Source organism: Sebastes fasciatus, chromosome 15 (assembly GCF_043250625.1).
Source record: "Sebastes fasciatus isolate fSebFas1 chromosome 15, fSebFas1.pri, whole genome shotgun sequence".
Lineage (NCBI taxonomy): Eukaryota > Metazoa > Chordata > Actinopteri > Perciformes > Sebastidae > Sebastes > Sebastes fasciatus.
Genome location: NC_133809.1, coordinates 13,369,185 through 13,391,864, shown reverse-complemented (window position 1 = coordinate 13,391,864; position 22,680 = coordinate 13,369,185). Strand labels below are relative to the sequence as shown.

At 38.7% G+C, this 22,680-nt stretch overlaps 1 protein-coding gene across 4 annotated transcripts in view; it reads right to left on the bottom strand.

Annotated features, from left to right (window-relative positions):
* The window catches only part of begain (brain-enriched guanylate kinase-associated), a 153,879-nt gene that overhangs the window by 21,065 nt on the left and 110,134 nt on the right, over window positions 1-22,680 (bottom strand). For 2 of the 4 annotated variants that reach the window (XM_074661083.1, XM_074661082.1), the window contains exons 2-4: window positions 12,976-13,213; window positions 9,956-10,117; window positions 7,619-7,685 (exon numbers count right to left, since the gene is read on the bottom strand). In XM_074661083.1, the coding sequence (XP_074517184.1) occupies window positions 7,619-7,685; window positions 9,956-10,117; window positions 12,976-13,046 (300 nt within the window). In that variant the 5' untranslated portion in view covers window positions 13,047-13,213. The remainder of the gene's footprint in view (window positions 1-7,618; window positions 7,686-9,955; window positions 10,118-12,975; window positions 13,214-22,680) is intronic. The other 2 variants (XM_074661084.1, XM_074661085.1) reach the window with 1 other exon arrangement.

The window sequence follows — 22,680 nt, the reverse complement described above, 5'->3', positions numbered from 1 at the left end:
TGCATGACATGACATCAAAAGAAATGGCAATCCCAATGAGCCTTGTCTCATAAGAAGAAAAAAAAAGAAAGAAAAATCCCATACTGTCTCCTGCCATGAAGACCGATTTGCTACACCAAGGCTATGCGCTAGACAGACAATCCCTTTGAAAGCCAACAGTTTTCAAAATCATTTTCACATGACTAGAATACAATAATGTGTGTACTGTACAGGAGGAATGATCCATGATGGGGAGACATTTCAGGCTTTCGGTGTATTCACGGTACGACAAAGCAAGACGGATTACATTGGAGCATCACAAATAATGGGCTGCAAATTCTGCGAGACAGATACTGTTGTGAATGGCTGTCTTCTTATACAGTACCGTATTTCATATCTGGGTTGATTTATTACAATTTTCTCGCATCACTGGTCCACCACCACGCATGAGTTGACGGAGAAATTCATCCAGAAAATCTCCATTATCTACCGCAAATCAAAATATAGGTATTCACAGTAGCGTCTGCTTACTTTAAAGGGTCAGTTCACCCAAATTACTCATAGTGGTATCTTGTAGTAAAAAAAATCTCAAGCAATTAATTACAAATGGGACTCATACCCGATCTATTGCCCCCGCCCCAGAATAAAAAACAATATTCTTTTTTTTGGTAATTACATTCAAGGACAAGACAGTCATATTTTTTTTCAGCATTCGATTTTTCTTTTTAAGATTGCAGAGTAACCAGCAGAAATGGATGAATTGTTCCTCAAGAAATAGTTATTACATATAACTCCCAAGCTGTTTCCTTTTGCTTCCAGTCTTTATGCTAAGCTAAACTAACCATCTCCTGGCTCCAAGTCCATACTTGCAAATGCAAATACTAGGGGTGTGACGATTCACTCAGCTCACGATACGATACACGATATTAGGTTGACGATCTCGATACGATACGATATTATAACAATACTTTTAACAAAATTTGGATGATGAATATACACTCACCGGCCACTTTATTAGGCACACCTGTTCATTTGCTTGTTAACACAAATAGCTAATCAGCCAATCACATGGCAGTAACTCAATGCATTTAGGCGTCTAGAGGTGGTGAAGACGACTTGCTGAAGTTCAAACCGAGCATCAGAATGGGGAAGAAAGGGGATTTAAGTGACTTTGAACGTGGCATGGTTGTTGGTGCCAGACGGGCTGGTCTGAGTATTTCAAAAAACTGCTGATCTACTGGGATTTTCACGCACAACCATCTCTAGGGTTTACAGAGAATGGTCCAAAAGAGAGAAAATATCCAGTGAGCGGCAGTTGTGTGGACGAAAATGCCTTGTTGATGTCAGAGGTCAGGGGAGAACGGGCAGAGTGGTTCGAGATGATAGAAAGGCAACAGTAACTCAAATAACCACTTGTTACAACCAAGGTATGCAGAATACCATCTCTGAACGCACAACATGTCGAACCTTGAAGTAGATGGGCTACAGCAGCAGAAGACCATCCGGTACTAGCACCGGCCACTTTATTAGGTACACCTTGTACCTAATAAAGTGGTATCGGTCCTGTCCTGTCCTGTCCTCCTGTCGTCTGTCCTCCATCAGTCACTATCAGTCCTTCCGAGGACAGACCAGATTTTACTGCGCATGTGTTGTACCCCAAAGATATGATGCTTACTCAGCCTCCTTTCATAGGCCTTGAACAGCAGCAGGAAAAGGCTGAAGCTTTAGCCCCGGAGCCCGTATGTACGTAGAACCTATTATGCCCTGAAATCGCGATTACATTTTTTGTCTCATATTTCGTGGCGCGATATTTCATCACACCCCTAGCAAATACAGTTATGCAAATCATCAGACATCAATCTTCTCATCTATCTCTTGGCATTAGTGAGTAATAATGAAGTGAATAAGCGTATTTATTCTGAAATATCAGATATTTATTTTTAATAGAAATGGACTGGAATGTAAAATGCACAATGAAAACCAGCTGCTGCCTTTTTATTTCACTATTTAGCTCGCCATCAATAACTTCACGTAGTCTTCTTTCATTAGTGCGTGTGCTGAATAGACAATCCCTATGGATCAAACTTCTGATCACATTACAATCCACTTTAATCCAGATACTGTAAATCATAAGGATGCACCTCGCTGTGGAGCCGGCTCATCTTCTGCTCTTATTCTCAGGTTGATAAATACTAAAGCAGAAGCTGTGGGGGGGGGAAACACTCAGGGAACCTCTCAGCCTGATGTGATTGGACAGCTGCTGCTGAGGTGACCAGAACAGCAGTTAGCTGTAATAGTTTTCTAACGGAGGTTGCATGGCAGGTAAGACCAATTACTTTGGACATTGATTGCGCTCCCTGTCTTTGATCATGTAATTGCTTTGAGAGAGATGAGAGAGGTTCTGCTGCTAAACAAGTGTGTTCAAATCGATTATAGTAGATTTCTCATTTCTTAGATCAGAAAGAAAGAGAGCAGAGACCGTAAATGTCTTCATCACTCTTACATTACCTGGTTGTATTAGACTATAATAAATGATATAATGATAAACTATAATCACTGCATTTGAGAATCTGAAGCTTTTGTATTTATCAATATTTTGTCCTTCTTAGTCTGGCACTTTTCCAGTAATATTCCCTTTCAATAGAGGCTGAGGCTTCTCAGCACACTTCCAAACACACATTGATTTATATTTGAGTGTATGGGTGCAGATTATATTACATTACAGCATAGTTTCTCAAAATGTGGTCCGCGGGCCAATTGCAGACCTCAGAAACATTTTCTGCGTCCCCTGAACGTGACATTAAATGCATGCATTATATTTTAATCGTCCATGGTCCATTTCAATACTTTCACTTTCAATAGCATACATTTAATACACTACTAACCTACTGCTTCAAACTGCGCCCCCCTAACAAGCGTCTGTCAGGTTAGGAATGCCACCTTGTAGAAAGCTACTGGTTGCCAGGCAACTAGTGGCAACCTCACAAGTGTTGCAGGAAATATGTGCTGTCATCAATGCTAGTATTATTAACGTAAGCTAGCGATTTTGGTAGACAACTCTGCACGTGGAAGTGAGATGGAAAAGAAGTTTAGTTTTTTTTTTTATTCATGCCTTTTTCCTGTTTAGCCCTAAATCATATCCTGGAAAACTGACAGTCAGTCATCAAATCTTTGAGAGCCCCTGGTGTAGTATGTCAAAACAAATTATAAAGAAGTTATTGTATAGTATGTTGAAAAAAGTCATGACATAGTATAGTATGTTAAAAAAAAGTCATACAAAATTGAATATTTATTATTTTATAGAGTTTTCTTTTACTTTTTTCAACATACTATATTATGACTTTTTGCGACATACTATACTTTGAATTTTTTACGAAATACTATACCATGGCTTTTTTCAACATATTATACTATGACTTTTTAATCACTTTTTTCAACATGCTATACGATGACTTTTTTTTTACATGCTATAGTATAGCCAGCTATACTATACTATGACTTTTTCTATTTTTTTTTGACATACTATACTATGGCTTATTTTTCAACATTCTATGCTATGATTTATTTATTTTTTTCGGCATACTTTACTATGACCCTTTTTCGACATACTATATACTATGACTTTTTTTAAAAATGTTGACATAGTATACTATTGTTTTTTTTTTTATTTCTTCAACATACTACACTATGACTTTTTTTCAACATTCTATACTATGGCTTTTTTCCCCAATATAATATACTGTGGATTTTTTCGACATACTATACTATGATTTTTTTGTACAGCAGCTATACAATGACTTTTTTTTTTTTTTTATGAAATACTAGACTATTGCTTTTTTTATTGCTTCAACATACTATACTATTACTTTTTTTTTATTTTTCGACAAACTATACTATGACCTTTTTTCAACATACTATACTAATACTTTTTTTTCGACGTACTATACTATGAGTTTTTTTTATTTCTTTGACATACCATACTATGGCTTTTTTCCCATAAATACTATAATGTGGATTTTTTTCGACATGCTATACTATGACGTTTTTTGGTGAAATTTTTCGACATGCTATACTATGACTTTTTCATGAATTTCTTTACATAGTATACTATGACTTTTTTTCATGAAAGGTTTCGACATACTATACTAACTTTTTTTCATGAATTTTTTTTTACATATTATACTATGACTTTTTCATAAAAGTTTTCGACTATGACGTTTTTTGGTGAAATTTTTTGACATGATATACTATGACTTTTTTCTCATGAAATTTTTCGTTATACTATACTATGACTTTTTTCATGACATTTATCGACATACTATTCCATGACTTTTTTTCATGACATTTTTTGACATGCTATTCTATGACTTTTTTTCATTACATTTTTTGGCATGCTATAATATTACATTTTTTCATGATATTTTTCGACATACTATGCTATGAATTTATTTGGTAAAATTTCGCGTGCCATTTTTTGACATGCTATACTATGACTTTTTGTCATGAAATTTTTCGACACACTATACTATGACTTTTTTTCATGAAAACTAGTGCTGACTTTTTTTCTTGAAAATTTTCAACATATTTACTATGATTTTTTTTCATGAAATTTTTCAACATACTTTACTATGACTTTTTTTCATGAAATTTTTCGACATACTATACTATGACTTTTTGTGTTGAAATTTATCGACATACTATACAATAACTTATTTTGTTGACATTTTTTGACATGCTATACTATGACAAAATTTTTTTTTTTTTAAATCATAGTATATTATTTTGAAAAAAAATCATAGATTAGTATTTTGAAAAAAGAAAAAAAGTCATAGTATAGTCTGTGGAAAAAACAAAAAACGTCAGAGTATAGTATGCCGAAAAAAATAAAAGTTATAGTATAGTTTGTCAAAAAAAGGCTTTGTATAGTATGTCGAAAATATAAAAAAAGTCATAGTATAGTATGTCGAAAAAAAGTCATAGTACAGTATTTGGAAAAAATAATCATAGTATAGTATGTCGAAAACAATAAAAAAGTCATAGTCTAGTATGTCGAAAGAATGAAAAAATGTTATAGTATAATATTTCTTAAAAAATAAAAAAAAATCTCAGTATAGTATTTGGAAAAAATATTTCACTGGAAATAGTATTCAATTTGCGTACCACTGGTTTCATACTAGAAAAATCTCACATACTGCACTGCAACCGTAGTATGGTATGTCATAAAAATGTTTATTTCTTTACCTTCAAAAAGGACAACAGAGATATGGGTTCACATCCTTAGTGCTGTGTGTGGTTAGGTTTTAGCAACAAAAGCACTTTTGTTAAGAACAGGGTTTCAGGTTTTCAGTTAAATGTAAAATAATTAAACACTTATGTATCTGTATTATGTATCTTTTTTTCACTATTAAACCATGACAAGGATCTCTCCCTTACCTTCACCAAGTACAGTGAGTGCTTCCACGTAATCATAAAAAACATTAATCATGCTTTAGTTGCTACAAGCGGATATTGTATTGTAAGATCTGATATTGTAGAAAAACTAATTTAATACTAATTATTGAACGTTTTGCAGATATGTGCAGTATGAACATTTTGTGACTTGGCAGATACATTTTTGTTTTTTAGAAACGTTTCCTCAGGGTTGCAAATCATCTCTGATAAAAAGTCCAAGGTAGAAGCTTATGCACACAAAAGATATTGAAAGAAGAAAACTCGCATGGAGCATCTCGGCAGGAAACATCCAATCGCTAAGCTTAAAATCTGCTAGGTTGCCACCAATAGTGGGCTGAAGCCAGGGGCGCCTTAATATTGACTTGAGGCCCCGGGGATACGGACGTTTTGGAGGCCGTTCACTCTCTTCATAATATGCCATGGCAACTTAAGAACCACCAGTCAATGGACAGCAACAAATAGTAAATGGACTGCCCTCCTCATCAGTAAACAGCATATGAAAGTCATCATTTTAAGACAATAAGTCTACAATAAGTCAAGACAAAGCTAGGTTAATGAGCCAAGTAGTCCTGTGTGCACAGCGGCAACACGAGAAGACCAGTCTTTTCATTTAAAGACTTGCAAACATCACAAGCCAAGAACTGCTATAAATTTGTCGTGGGGGTTTGGGGGTTCTCCCCCAAGAAAATCTTAAAGGTTTTGACCTAAAACTATGCAATATATAATTTTGGACCATTATTATTATTACTATAGACCAGGCCCAAAAAGCTTAAAAACAAAACTTGCTACAATAATTATGTTATTATTTACACACATCACAGCCTTCGTCTAAACATTTAATTCTTCTGGAAACGTTTGCCATGTTAAATCATATTCTGTAAATCAATAGAGAAGATTCAGAAAACTTTTAAATACCGTTTAATTCATTATATTTATTCTAGCCTATAACCTAGACCCCGGGTTCCCAGCTCCAGACCTCCAGACCCCCTACCTGCCCATTTTAAACTGCTCTCTGCTGTAACACACCTGAACCAGCTGTTGCTCAGCCCTGATCGAACAGTAAGGGCTGCTGAGTTGCATCAGGTGCATCAGGCGTGTGACACCTCTGACTGGCTTCTTCTCCTATCAATTAGCAGCTTAGACTCCTGGGTTTTGTAGTATTTAGCACCACCCATTATACCAAAATGATGGAAGAAAACATGATTTCTCAGAAACAAGGTGGAAATACTAAATCTGATGGACAAAACATAAACCTACAGCATCGTCAAACTATCCGGGAGATTCAAGAACATATCGTTACAGTGGGTCAAAATGCCTCCGCAACTAGTAACTCTACCACACTTACTGTAAGCCATTTATTTTATTTTCAACTCAATTTTAACACGTCTGTTTTCTCTTCCATTTATCTGAAAAGATAATTCATTGTTCACAAAACAAAGTACAGAGCTGAAAAAAAACACCTGCTGCCAAGACAACATCCTTTTCTTCAACATTTGTTCAACAACTTGTGTAATCTAAGAGGGAAAGAGGAAGAGTTTCATACAAAGGCAGACTGTAGTAATGGTCTCCTAGTAACTGCAGGACTGCATGTTCTCGAATAAATGATTCCAGGTCAAACTTTGGGTCGCAAGCTGTTTAGCTGTGTGTGCGTGTGTGTGTGTGTGTAAGTATGTGGCAGAGCTCACAGATCCTCATCACCTTCATACATCTTTTATATGAGAGCTCTGTGGTACTTACAGACACCACCAGGAGTCTGCACTTCTTGCTAATATCAATACAAACAACCACAGCAGTCAGGAAATGTGAAAATGTAGTCACAGAGTTGTGAAGCCTGTACAAGCAAGACGTGGCTTCAAGGTTGGAGAAGCTGGAAAGATGCCAGTTTAAATGTGTGACCCCTACTGAAGAAGTACTTGCATCATTCACTTATAAGTAAAATATGAAAAGCACAAAAGTGGAAATGCAGAAATGTGTTGCTCAGAAAGTACATATGTCAGGTAAAGGTTTCTGTATTAAAAACAAACATCTGGTAATATCAAGACTTTGGTATTTGATCATCAGTCAACATGTTTGATGTACCTTAAATGTTTTCTTACACTCGACTTTTACAGATCTTTGGTTGAAACTGATATGATATTTTCAGCAATGTGACGTTAAAACTGTAAACACGTCAGCAGGAGTCTCTTACCGTTCTGTGCATCTTGTCCTCCAAATCCTGGTTTATCCTCTGAAGAGCTGCATAGCTACTCTGGATCCTAGAACAACAGAGAAGAATCATTATGGCCTGTTTCAAATACAAAGCACAACACATGATGACTAAAGAATGCTTTTACTGTTCATACAGCTGAATAAGCACCAGTAATCTCCACATAATTTTAGAACTGAGAAATAAATGAATTACTACATCGGGGTACTGACGGAGAATCTCGGAGGGTATTTGCAGGAGTACTGACTCAGATTTCACTCAGGATAAAAATCCTCAAAAGTACACAGTATATAAAGGGTTTATATGCTAATCGCCACAGCAGGAGATACGAAGAAAAATACATAATCATACTATGAATAATTTATGATAGCAAATCAGTAAACATACATAAGCACTGACTCTACAACTGAAGACTAACATGTTTATTCTTTTGTATTTCTCCTTTTAATTCGCTCTCACTCTCTTTAAATCACTATTGCTCTTTGGTAGACTTCCAGCGCATTAGTGAGCTTAATGGAACAGGACCTCGACTCTCTATTTGTTAACTTGTTCCTGGTGTTTTTATCATGTCACCTCTCAGTTCAGTATCGCATTTTCAAATTAGCTCTCGGGCCTAAGAGAGTGTTGATAAACCGGCATTTATGGCTCCATTAACCAGACAGATATGGAAAGTGTGCAGTGGAGACAAGAAGCAAAAGACACATTACAAAACAAAGACCTGAAAGAGATTTGAGCGGGCACACAGAGGGAGCGTAAATGAAAATGAAGGAGAGCCACTGGAAGAGAGTGGTTCACTGATTGATGGAGAACAAACAAAACCGGCCATTATGAGCAAGAACACCGAGTGCTGTTGCTCATTTAAGAGGAGCATAAGACCTGAGTCTGTCAGGCAGCACTCTTGTCTTCAACGAGCTCTACCAATCATTCAGATGGTTAAAATTAGCACAAGAGGGCTGGGAATGGGTTGTGTCGATCATAATGAAAAAGACCGGCAACCACACTGCCTGCTTTCCAAGTTGCAAGAAAGAGTTTATTTAAACAGCTTATTCTATATATATATATATATATATATATATATAGATGTTAATTATCCAACCAGAGGACCACATAAGGTGAATTGGGGCGTCCAATACCTTGAGGAAACAGCAATAGCCAATTAGGTAATGAAGTCAAAAAGGCTGCAAACCTATTGGCTGAAAAGATCATCAATACTGGACGGTTCTGCAAAACCTTGGATTACAGTAAATTCAATTAATTTATTTTCAAATTCTCCTTTTTTACAATATCTGCAGATGGCAACACAATACGGTTAAGGTTAGGGAGAGAATAAGATCATGGTTACAGTTTTAAAAAAAAGACCAAAGTTCATTTCAGGTCTGTAACAGGGCATGAACTCTGGTCTCCTGCATGAAAGTCAGACGCGCTCCATACAACTACTTCCTGGAGTGTCAGCATCAGGTGGAGCAGTGTTAATTTTGGCAGCTATTTTAGATTTAGCCTTAGACTTAAGACGAAAATGCTTATTAGTCATTTTTATCTTTCACAGTTTTAGTCCAGTTTTAGTCACCGAAAACTCATTCGATTTAAGTCAAAATGTGTTCTCTCTTAATTTTGTCAGTAATTTAATCTTAATCCTGTTTAGTCATCAGATTATATTGAACATTTTTGTCATTTTAGTCAAACTTATTTCACATGCGGCCCGTTATGAGAGACAATCTGTCCACCCAACATGTAAAAATATGTGTTACTAATCTACCCGAACCCGACTCGACCTGCAAACCGCCAATTTTATGTATTATAGTAACACATTCGTCAGGACTGAGGTGTGAGACAAGAAGGATAGAGACGGACTGAGTGCCGCAGCAGCGCGTTGTATGTGTTTGAGACAGAGATAGAGAGAGGAAGAGAGGGAGGAAAGTGACAAAAATTAGAGATTTTTTGTTTGTATGTTTTAGTTTTGTCTTTTTTCTCCACCAATATTGCATGTTTGATATCTTCGCCATTAGTGTTTAATGACGTCGGTGCCGTCTCACCATCGTCATGGAAAAAAAGGTTTCGTTAATGAAATTAACACTGAGGTGGAGGTGTGGAATTGGTCCAATATGGACTTAATTTCTTGGGATACTGGGCTGCAAATGAGCAATGAGTGCCACCGTCATGGTCTTTAATGACGTTACTGCGTGTGAAAAACACTTCATCTATCATCTAATTTCCTCGTTGACACTTTGGGGGTGTTTCTTCCTGGGGGGGGGAAATGACAGTTCATGCATACATAAAAAGACAAGCTGCCCACCGAGTCATGCACATCTGCACACACACCTGCGTAGTTTCTCTGTAAATTTCTCCAGTTCCTCCTGGGCCCGGCGCAGCTCTGTCTCGAGGTACTGCCGAGTGGAATCAAACTCCGTCTCCACCATCTCTAGTTTGTGGGTGGTGTACGACAGGCGCTTGCGGAGGTCATCCTTGTGGTCGTGGATAGAGCTGAACGTGCAGCAGAGAGATTTTAGAGAACAGAAAAGACACAGTCACAACACTGAAGTACTTTCATTGCCGTCAAAGTTTGTCAGATTCATCAAGCCAAGCAAGAGAGAGGGAGAGAAAACAGAGTAAAAAGTAAAGTGTGTATGTGTTTGTGTGAGACGGAGGAAACGGGATGAAGTGTAGCTGGAGTGTAATTCAGTTGAGTGAGAGAGGTCCCCGGCCGGGGGAAAGCAGGCCGATGGGGAGGAGGAGATGGATGAAGGAGGAATACTAATCATTTCCCATTCACAGGGAGGGAGCAGAGCTGGGAAAGGAGCTCCCATCGGTGTAATGGTGAATTCCATTAAACAACCCCCCTATTGAACCTCTGAAAGAATAGGAAAGGATTTTTTGCCCCCAGACACAGACCATGGGTGATTCATAGAAAAAGAAAATATAGTATGGACCACGGCTTTTGTGTGTGAGTAAAGCCACCCACATATGACTAGCGGTAAAATCGCCCTTGGCTGGCTGTGCCAATGATTTCCTACAGGGAGAGCGGTGCTGCCCGACTAGACGGAAGCGCTAACCTTGGCGTGGCGCACCGCGCTATACTGCCACCAAGCGCTGCACTCAAACTTCAAATTATTTTAACTTTGACCTCGATTGCCGCTGACCTTTCAAAGCACAATCAATGAGAATGTTGTTGTTGCCTAGAGATAGTTAATGGTGCTCCTTGCACACTTTTCAATGACATATTATACCTGTGCTGCGCTTTGCCTCTGCGAGGCTCTGCGCCCTACTTTGCGGTGAGTGAAGAACAAATTTCTTATCATGTGAAGGCAGCTTAAAGGGGAACACCACCTAAATTAAGAATCCCAATATGTTATTTCCATGGTCTAAGAAAGTTCAATCAATATTTGTGAACATGAGCTACTCCCTCTTAACGCCAGAAACCAGAGAAGTCTCAAACTTGAGAAGTCATAGGGTATATAAAGTCTGGAACTGCTCCATGGAAAATGAATGGGAGACTGAATATGTGGACCAACAGAATGTTTTTATTTTTTATACCCAAATAAGCTTTATTCTATTAGCAGTGTTCTCAGTTGTGAAACTTAAATTGTACCCATATATAGTGCCTTCAAATGGGGTTGTGTTTACCGTGCTCATGAGAAGAGTCACTATGAACGCCCCCCTCTTGTGGTATTCACAATCTCGTAAGTGGCAAGTTTCTGAAGCTTGCTAAATAGTTAGCCTCTAGTGGCTTCTAGACGCCGACAGTAACGTTAATAATGCCGTTTCTTAGCAGCGGTGTTCGCACGACTTGACCACTTGAACGGCAAGCATATCGCGTACATGACTTCCCATGTTGTAAACACGAGCTGACGAGATTCATTTGGAGCAGTTCCACACTTTATAACCCATGACATCACCAACTTGAGTTTAAGCACTCTAGTTTTTGGATTTGGGAGAGGGTTGTTCAGGTTTACTAATATTTTTTGGACTGTCTTAGAACATAGGAATAACATGTATGAATTTTGAAAATGGGCGTAGTTCCCCTTTAAGACAGAAAAAGCATGAGAGAGTGTAAGTGAGAGGCCACAATAGTACCGTTTCAGCACCACCACCATCAACGGCAACAACATACCAGACAGGGAGCAATATTTCGGTCTTTTGATGCAGGTTTGAGTGAGGGGGATGAAAACACACAGACTGGGAGTGACTGAGGGAATGGATGGGGATAATGAAAGGCTAGAGATGGGGAGCAGGAGCTGTGTAAGCTCTGGGGGGATCTAGCATTTTGCCAGACTGATGGATACTTGGCTCACGGAGAGGTTCGATGGCTCAGCGCTGCCAACCAGCAGGCGCAATAGGTGCACCTCCAAGTCCACCTCGGCCCAGAGCCTCAATTAGGAGGCTGGCAGTAAAGGAGGAGAAAATGGTGTCCACAGAATGACTTATTGACTGTGTTGTGTCAATACGAGGGATGAACTACCTGTAATGTCTGGGTACTTGGTTGAAGAGCTCCACTAATTAAGCCTTCATCAAGCAGTCAGTATATAAGTAGCCAAGCAAAAATAAGCCCATAAACATGGACCCTGATGTTAGACTAGTCAACAAACATCTGTCCGTGGTCAAAAACAGCACAAACATGCACCACATTTTTAAAGTAATAGATAAACTATTTGAAAAATATGCAGTGTAGTGATAGATTCCACTCTCATCATATGTTTGTTAAAAGGCAGAGCTCCACATTTGCCTGCAAATCTCACTCTTGCAAAGAAAACAAATAAGTGTATTTCCCAAAATGTTGAACTGTTTACTTTTTATGAATTATTGACAGACATATGAGTCACTGAAGAGTTTATGTATCCAACATGCTGAGGCTCGCAGGTTCAGCCCCCTCTGCTCGCCTGACGCTACAACAAAACAAAATCTTTACAACCTCTCCGCTGTCTAACAGCTCGACACGTTCGCGCTACAACACGCATGGCAGAGAGCCAGAGAGCTATTGTAAGAACATGTGAAAATTGCTCTGGGCTCTTATCGCTTTGTAATGCCAGTTTAATTAAGTCTGAGTGCACAGCCATTGATTATTTTTTTTAGGGTATTATATTGTTTTTGTGTCCAGATGTATAAGACTTGTTGGTAAAGTGCAATGCAGCTTGGATGTAGATGTCAGCTGATACATGACAAGAGATATGAAGATGAATGATGGGAATGAATAGATGCCAAAATATGTTTTAATGGCTTTTTAATGGGCATGACCTCCCAATGAGAATCCATTTCCATTAGTCGAAATGAATGAAATGGATCCCCCAATAATGAGGCTGATGTTTTTAGTGTATAAAAACACTCCCCAGACTGACTCATCTTACCTTCTTTTCTGATGTTTGCAACCATTTCTCTGTGTTTTGAGGGCAGTTTTGCCAATATATATCTTTTTCATATTTTTCTCTCTGCCTCGGCTCTCATGTGTGTATAGTTGTTGCCTCTGCTTGCTGCTTCTGGTCGGCTGGATGTTGAAGCCAAGTTTGAACTCTAACCACAAACCAACAGTGAAAGCTCTAAGTCTTGCCTGGGGAGGCAGATAGGAGTTGGCTATCTGTGATGACCCTGGCAAGAGAGCAGAGAAAAACAGCTTTGAAGTCCCACAGATTTAGCAGCACATTTAGTTCTGTTGACTCCAGAGAAAAACAGAGATTTTGGGTGCATTCAGAAAATGAGCCAGTTTGGTATGACGAAGCACAGCTGGGGGCTCAATTAGATAAGTTCTGTAAACAAACATAAATAGCATGCAGTACTTTGAGTTATTGCACGGCCAGTTGAACTTTGCCCTTCCCATTGAGAGATCAATACACAAAGATCTTTTTCCTATAATTCTGTTATCCAAAATATAAGCACATTTCTGAAACCAACACTAGTTACACTGCTAAAGAAAACTACAACACTGAATGTAGAAAGATTAATATTTCTATCACTTGAGCCTCCTTTTTCATCATTTACTTCTCTCTCTCTCTCTTGTTGGGAACAATTGAATGCAGCCACCACAAACTGCAGCACCCTATGGAATAGTGAGTTATTTACCAGCTGACCACAGAGGTTATTCCTCAATAAATCAGTGTTATGATGAATGCCTGTGTGTTTCCATTTCCATCTTTCATCATCTCTCTGTGGTGCTAGGGCTTGAACTCAGGTCTCCAGCGCGGTGAGAACTTAATATCCTGCCACTAGTGAGCATAAAATGCCATGATAATAGTAATTTCTTCATGCAGCTGCAGTTGATGGGTGTTGTTGATATCAGTGCCCATTAGCAATCAATGCGATGTTATAAATCATAAAATGTCAAATGATTGCACCTGAAAATGGAAGATCTATTAAGAACAATTGGTAGAACCATCTCCTTAGCATGGTCTGCCAAGCTTTGGATTTCTCCACATGTTGAAGCCGTCAGTATTGGGCTGTAATAAGAACAATTTTAAAGAGTTTGCAGAGTGGTATGTCTTTTTTAGCTTTTCCAAAACCAAAATCATAAGTAAGTAAAAGGAATAGATTAAACTAGTGCTGCACAATTAATCAAAATATTAATCGCGATCATGATTGCGGCGTCCCACAATTAAATGAACATGATCGCCTGCGATATTGACGTATAAAATGCGCCCATTCACAACTAACACATCCACTTCGTAGTATTTTGTCACTATATAGAAGCCAGCCCTGGATACCATTAGAGTTTAGGTTAACGTTAGCGGCTCTGAGGTGTTCTTTATTGGATTTTCACCCCAGCAACAGCAACCAAACCCGTTGTATTTGCCAAACACACCAGTCAGTCCTCACCCTAAAAACCTTTTGCCTGATATCGTTAAAAGTGAAACTTGCTGCTTGAAAATACGAACAAATAAAGAATAAATCTAACCTCTGCTTGTCCAAGTATGTAAACAGTGTTCAGTTAAACACAAAATAATCAGATTTTACATTTTCATTATCGTATTTATAACACTAGCACTAACTAGCTCTGCAATGTAATACAAGAACAACGGTGTCTCTTTATTTCCATGTCTCGTGGATCATCAACTAGTGAGGATGTTAACTTTTACACAAAGTTAGCTACATATTCAAGACCTTTTTTTACAAGCTTTTGTTCGCATTAGTTTACTGTATGTTAGCTATCTATTCCTGATAAAACCTGATAGTGACAGTCGTCTTTTCAGCCGTCCACAATCGTCGGCTAGAAATGAGAAGCCTGCTTTTGTCTACTTCTGTATGAAATTGAAAACCCATTGTTTCAAAAATTACAAAGAATTGTGAGTAGTAATCTGCCATCGTCGTGATCGTAAACTGCATTATGTGCTGCACGAGAAGGGGAAAGCTTGATAGGCATAGCAACAGTAACTAAGGGGGGTGTGGCTTAGTGAACGGTCAATTTACAACCACAAATATATAATATAATTGGAGCGCAAACATTTCCATAAGTCCATATATTTGAGCACCATCATGTCTCGTCCTTAAGAGCCAAGTAAGCATAAATACATAAATAGAGACCAGCAGCAACATTTATCAGTCCCCGCAGAGTGGCAGGGTAACAGTTCAACAACAAACTGGAATGAATGTTTTGTCGCCTGCCGCCATTTCTAATGGCACCACTACTTATTATTTTTAATCTCCCTTCAACACTGGCCCGGGAAACAATGGCGGTTTCTGGAAACATTGTTAATATGGTTGCAGTAGCCGTTTTCTTATCTGCAAGTCACAGAGGGGGAGAGAGAGAAAGGACGACAGAAATAGTTGCTGAATTGGTAAGTAAGTGTGGTTCTATAGAACCCATCTTCACATGCACAAACAGAAATACACACTTTCCTGCAGTGCATATGAAGTACTGTACCCTCACTGTATCTTCACACCTCCCCCAGGGGGGTAAACAGCAGATCTCAGGGCCTCAGGTGTTGTTTGGCAAGGTAAACACTATCCACATGAAGGAACAAATCTAAGTCCTCAGAGAACCTCGATAGGCTTACTGCTGTTTCTACACTGCTAGAGAAACTAAAAAAAAACAAGAGATATGTAAATCAAGCACACTTTTCCTCTCTACAGTAAGTGTTAAGAGGAGTCTATAGTGTGGATGGAAACACAAGTAAACCTTGTTTACCTGAAAAACTTTCCCCATGTGTTACAACTTGTCATAATGATCAGACAATGCACACTACAGGGAGTACAACAAATGCTTGTTGTAATGCTGCAGACCTACTTCAGGCAGTTTCCACCTCCCACTCTCTGCCGGTGTGCTTTTTCTCTTTCATGGCTCCAACAGCAAGTGACTCCAGTTTAATTTAGAAAAGAAACAACCTTAATGTGAAACCTACTAAAGGTCACAACCAGCTAGCATCCGTCTTGTATCTCCAATAGGGAGCCCTTATGGAGCCTGCAGGTTGATTTACTAGAAATGAGCTACAGGAGGTGAGCGAGGTAGCCCACTGCCTGCAGATATACTATTCATAGTGACCAAATGAGGACATTAAACTTTAATGGCCACTGTGCCATCCCTCCTGAAGTCTACTATTAAGTGAGCAACTCACAGAGACACAAACATCGTATCTCCTGTAAACAGTAAACCTTCATGACCCAGCCTAGAGGATAACTCCATAGGTGTTATTTTTGTTGTTTTGGCCATCGTCTCTAATGGTTATGATGACATTGTCCCAACCAAAATAATTGCTGAGATCTGGGAGCATGGTGATATTGCTGCAAAGAAATCCATTTGTCGTTGCCTTCCCTATTAACCCATATGAATGTCGCTGATCTGGTGCCTCTAGAAACATGTTTGTCAGAGCCTTACAAAACCACAAAAAATACAAATGTGACCGTTTTCTAACCTGCTACCATTAATGTTAATGTTTTGTTATGTTTAGGCACAAAAACTACTTTGTTAAAGGAATAGTTCGACATTTTGGGAAATACGCTTATTTGGTAGTGAGACTATCTATACCATGTAGATAAAGACTGGAAACAGGGAGACACAGCTAGCCTCGCTCTGTCTAAAAGGTAACAAAATCTGCCTTCCACTACGTGTAAAGGTCACCAGTTAACACGTTCACATCTAGTTTGTTTAATCAGTACAAAAAACAAAGTGCAACAATGACAACTTGTAAGGCAACCCGTGGACACTGGGAAGTTACTGAGCCTGGCCAAGATATAGTCTGGCACATAATCCCCTGTGAAACCACAACCTGCCATTTTAACAGTTAGTATTCCCCAAAACTATTGCTATAAGGTTTGGTAGCACACAGAAACTACTATTTAAGGAAGGAAAGACTGTGATCAACGTGGCAAATAACCAACAATGACTGGGAATCTAGCTGGTATCAAAGTCAAATGCATTATATAGACAATGTCTAACCACTATTTTTGTAGGTAAAACGAAAGTTGAGCAATCCCATAATGTCGGTAATATTCCCTCATTGCAAAGCACACTATAGTTCGAAGTTCAACCAGGACATCTGTCTAGTAAGCTGTGATGGGTAATCATTTTACCGTTACCTTTGTTTTCTGGGCAATTGTGCGATTGTCTGACTGGCAGTGCTTCTTGGCCAACTTGTCTTTAGCGATGCCACTGCCCTTCCACACCTTATAACTTAATGTTAAATAATGTAGTAGGGAAAAACTACAAAGATAAGACCTGAGTTGCAATAATATACCAAAATTATTCCTCAAAATTAGGGCTGGGCGATATAGCAAAATCTTCTAGCATGATATAGCATGTTTTCTGGTTAATCAATAAATAGTCTATATGAAATAACCACATGGTAAAGCCTATTGTTTTTTACTCCTGTGTGAATTAAATACTTAACAAATGAAAAGCACTGAGTATTTTCTCATTTTAAAAAACTCGAGTACAGAAATAAATATAAACCGAGCCTGTATCACGATAGAAACAATATAGAAAAATATACAGTTATATATCAATTTGACAATTTATATCGTCATATTGCTCAGCCCTACTCAAAATGCATCTCAACTGCTGCATAACTCAAAAGGATAAGACTCAAACAGCCTAAAAGCCAAAAGAGACCAAACAAGAGTAGAAGTGGTGATAATTAGCAACATAATTTAACTCTTTTTTTCCCTTGGTGTGATCTACCACAGTGGTTGAGGCTTAACTTGAGAGCCACGAGTTGTGTATTTCTTCTGATGCAAGACTCCAGAAATACAACAGTCTCTTGTGCATGCTCCACTACCAGCGGCCAGAAAAACAGCTCTGTGGATTAAGTCACCAGAGCAATGATGATGACTAGTCAACACAGTTTGCTGCCTGAAGACAAGAAATGCAACTGAGGAGTGATCCCCACACTGTTTACCTCTTTTTTTAGTTTCTATCTACATATCAAAAGACTCAACCTTAAGTGAGTAGGAGGGAAAACTTGTTGGCCTTGAAACTAATAAAACTTTTAAAACACTAACTTTGAATAATAAAAACGCCTGAAGTAATAGTTTTTATTTGCGGTTGTATCAAATCATCCGAAAATGTCATCGATAACATTTGCATTATAACTGTAGTTATGATGAGGGTATGAATCAGGAATTCGATGTGCACTAACAAAGAGAAGTATAGGTTGCAGGTGATGTCAAACACAGTCCACGGCCACACAGCAAATATGCTTTAATTCACTGTCTGGCTTTGTGACCATAATCATATTTTCCAACACAAAAAAACTCCTGGGGATAAATTAAATGATAATGAATTGTTTCCCTCGGTACGCTGTGACTCATCAAACTCCCTCCAGCTCCTTCATGTATCCTTGGCCCTTTAAACAACGCGTCAGTCATAGCAATAATGTTTTGTTTGTGTAGAGTAGAAGCGTGTGTGCGTATGTCTAACAGGCTTCAGAGGACACAGCAAGCGTTCAATCAATTTTGACAATTTGTAGGCATATTTCACACTATTCCTGATCAGATCACGTCACATCAGGGAGCCACAGCGGGAGTCGCCACGGGGGAGTTTTCCCACACCTCGCTGTGGTGTGTGTGTTGTGTTGTGCAGTTCAGGGCTGGTGTGTGCTCTGTTTGACTAATTCAGAGAGTGGATGATTCAGCTGAGCTTTTGAATACACTTTTACGCAGAGTGAGGATTGCAGACTCTTACAATGAAAGCACATTAGGAAGGAATGTCCGGTATGAACGGGAGGAATGATTATAGCAAGCCACTTTTATATAACCTGACTGATTATTTAAAGATAGGCTTGGAAAGTTGTGAACTTTCCATATCCTTTAAGACTTTAGGAATGGTAGTTAATTTCCCAATAAAGCAAACCGCTGATTAGTGTATTCATTTCTTTCAGCTCCCAATAAGCGAGTCAATACCATTTTCCCCACAGAGTGTCTTTAAGCTAAGTGACATAAAAGCCATTTTGCCTCGATGGAAGAGCTTCACGTGGCAGTAGACTGGAGCTTTAGGAGATGTACTGCCGGTTAAATGGGGAGTAAATTGCGGCTCCATCTGTAACTTACTGCTGCCAAACCATACTTACTACAGTGTGCTACTGGCAGCTCACAGCTCCTCATAGTCCAGTTTAAACCTGCTTTATTATGCTGCATAGTGCTATATATCACTGCACTGACTGGATCACCATCTGTCACAGCACAACATAAGATACTGGATCTGACTGGTTCATCACGACAGAGGCGAAACAATAGGTTTAATCGTCAACTTTAGACATTATTTTGGTAGCAATTAATATGTCTTGTGGCTCTGGAAGGAGTTTTGGTTGTTTTGCTGTTTCCTAAAGGCAAGTTCACACTACACGACTTTCAAAGTCGTCAGATCACTGTACTGTTTCCACTACACAACTTGCGTGTCTTGTAATCGGGAGTCTTTGTGATTTTCCCACAAACTACAAGATCTTTTACAAGGAGGAATCCCAGATGAGTATGTCTGGTCTCCAAACTATTTTTTGTCACAAAAACATTCGCAAGCAGTGACATGGGCGTAGTCATGCTTGTTGATGTGAGTTCACAAAATAGCCTGTCTCCACATCTTTACCATTTCCCCTATGTACTGTACATTAGTCACTGTGTCATTCATTCCAACATCCAACCCCCTAGGTGCAACAATAACTTGGGTCCGTGTTGCAAATGGCACACACAGGTACAGGCGACCGCTCGTTTCCCCTCAACCCGTGTCTTGCGCTATAGCGCCCTGACAGAGTCCCTGACAGATCCAGATATTTAGCATGCTAGATATCTGGAAAGCGATGCACCGGTAAGTCTCTCGGCTCGCGTCTTTAAACAGTTCACAAATAGCGCTCAAGCTTCGATTTGCAAGTGCTGAGCCAACGCTGATTTGCCTCTGAAGTTGTGTAAGTGTGAAATAAGCATAAGCAAAGGCGGTCAGTAGCTTCAGTTGCATTATGGGAAGTCTAGGATCCAGTGTTTTTGGACCTTGACCCATACTAGAAAGTAAATGTCTTTCTAATCTGCCTCTTGCAAGTCACCCAACTTTATGGACATGTAATACAACATTGCTGTAGTACTCTTAAGTAATCTATTCTTCCCAACTTTCTGTCAGTAAATTGGTTTCTGAAATTGTAAACAGGGAAACTGAGTTTCCTGTAAAGGTTAATGTATTGAGTAAAACCGGGTGAGCAGGAGGTTAACAGTAGTTTAAACAGGTATTTTTTTAAAAGCTCCATATTGACTAATGAAAGGGGTCCTTGTAAAGCTCTTTCCAACTATCTGTACGTTTTCTGACCTGACAAAGGTCCTGACAAAGCAACAGGTTTCAGATCAGTCAAATTTATGCAATATTGTTGTGTATAGTTTTGACCTCAGGTCAGGTTTGGGTGTCTAAGTTATTAAGAAATTTCTCGCTTTGACTCTTCTAATTAGTCAATCGTACGTGTCAATGCATTTCAAGTTTTGAAAGTATAGAATAGATATGATTGTGCAGTCAGCACTAGGCCTTGGGCTTAATACCAACTTCATCTTTCTGTGCTGCTCACAATAATGTCAATGTATGAAATATAATCTACTAGATGTGTTTCTGGAAAGATTGCATGCCCCATTTTAAGAATTTCTGAAGAATGTAGCCAATGTACAGCTGAACCACTTGGCTGTCTTGAATTTCTCTTTCATCTACATATGACATTGTGCTCTGAAAAGATCTCTCTCGACATTGTGCAAAGGATGAAAAAAAACCTTCAATATCTTCTGAAGATCGACAAAACTTCAGAGTTGCCCTTGACTGAAAAAAAACCCAACTCGGACAAAGTAATAGACTTCAGATTCATCAGGTCAAATGAAGTTCAAGTCACCTATAATCCTAAAGATGTTTCCCTCCTCATCAAGAAAAACAACTTCAGCCCTCCGAAATTTAATTCTTTTTTTTAGCCCAGGGCACAATTGTGAGATCACTTTAAATTTTGTCTCCTTTTTTTTTTACAATAGCTGCCTGGGTAGTAAAAAACTATGGTGGTTATAAAACGGCAAAATTAATACATTTGATAAAGATTTTATGTTTCATATTGCTGTACTTGTATTAACAAAATGCTGTTCTCTGTCTCTTTTTCTATCAGTGTTTCCCCGACATAAATATTATGGCTCCAGAGCTACACAGCGCCGCAGGACAGCAGTTCATTGCGCTCTTCACCCCTTCATAACCTTTCAAACAAGCTACAATAGTCAGACACACAGAGAGAGAGAGAGAGAGAGAGAGAGAGAGAGAGAGAGAGAGAGAGAGAGAGAGAGAGAGAGAGAGAGAGAGAGAGAGAGAGAGAGAGGTAGAGTACCGAAAAGATGGTTTGTACCTTGTGTTTGTTAAGACCACAGCCTGAGTTAAGATTTCTCCATTGTTAAAATTCTGTCAAAGAGAATGAGTTCAGTCCTCACCGAGGTTGCCACGACAACACAGTCGTGACATACCTGTGCTCCCCTCCTGGCGGAGGACAAGGAGTAATCGCCTCACAGACTGTTGAGATACAAGCTCTCTGTATCTGTATCTGTAACACTGTGTAGACAGAGAGTGTTTTAATGATGTAAACTATGAGGAAACTGCTGCTGCTTCAATATTTATGCTTGGTATATGTACATTATATGTTTATTCTTTATGCTTCATTTTCCATATAGTAAATGCCCATACTGTGGTATTCTAGTTTTTAGCCAAGCTACTGTAATGGCTTTGGTCCAGACTGAAATATCTGAACAACTATTGGATGGTTTGCTGTGAAACTTAGTACTGATATTCATGTCCCCCTCAGGATAAATTGTAATAACTTTGGTAACCCCTTAACTTTTCATCTAGCATTATTGTCTTTGGTTTATGACCAAATACCTACTAAAAACTAATGACATTCCCATCAGCCTCAGTTGTTCTTGTTCTACAGTTGTAGTCTACTTTTCAATTTCCCAGCATGGGATCAACAAAAAGTATCTTTATCTTATTTGTAGTTGCTCTATAGCTTTATATAATATCTATAGTAATTTAAACCTGCAGCAACACACATTGACATATTATCATCTTTTAAGCTAATACGGTGAACTTGGTAGTGAACAGTTGCCTATTTACACATTCAGCAGACACAGAGAAGCATTTATTTGGAGTGTTTCTGGCATCTTGATGAATTCAAGTCCAATATTGAATCTCCTTTTAGCTCCGTTTTTGGTCTCTACCAACTAAAGAGGAAAATATCTGGCTCTTTCAGCTGATCAATGCTCCACTATGTTCACCAGCTAGTTAGTAACTGTTTGTCTGTTGTGTGGTGCTAAGAAGGTTGCGTACAGTGTGTTTTCAGACAGCGATGAGCCAAAACAGTAAAATTGCAAGCTGGAAAACCAAAACAATAAGCTGAAATACACTAAAAATCTTCATAGAGCAGAGAGGAACTGCAGTCAGGTGATCATTCTCAGTGGGTTTGTCAGTACAAGCAACTCCTTTCCCATTCAAGTAATCATGTGATCAATTGTTAATATAAAAATATTGATTAGTCACTTTAAGGAGATGCCGTTTTTGTTGACATGTACAATGTACATGTACAATTTCAGTAACTGCATGTCACACTTATCTATCTGCAAACTCTTATGAAAACTATTTTCTA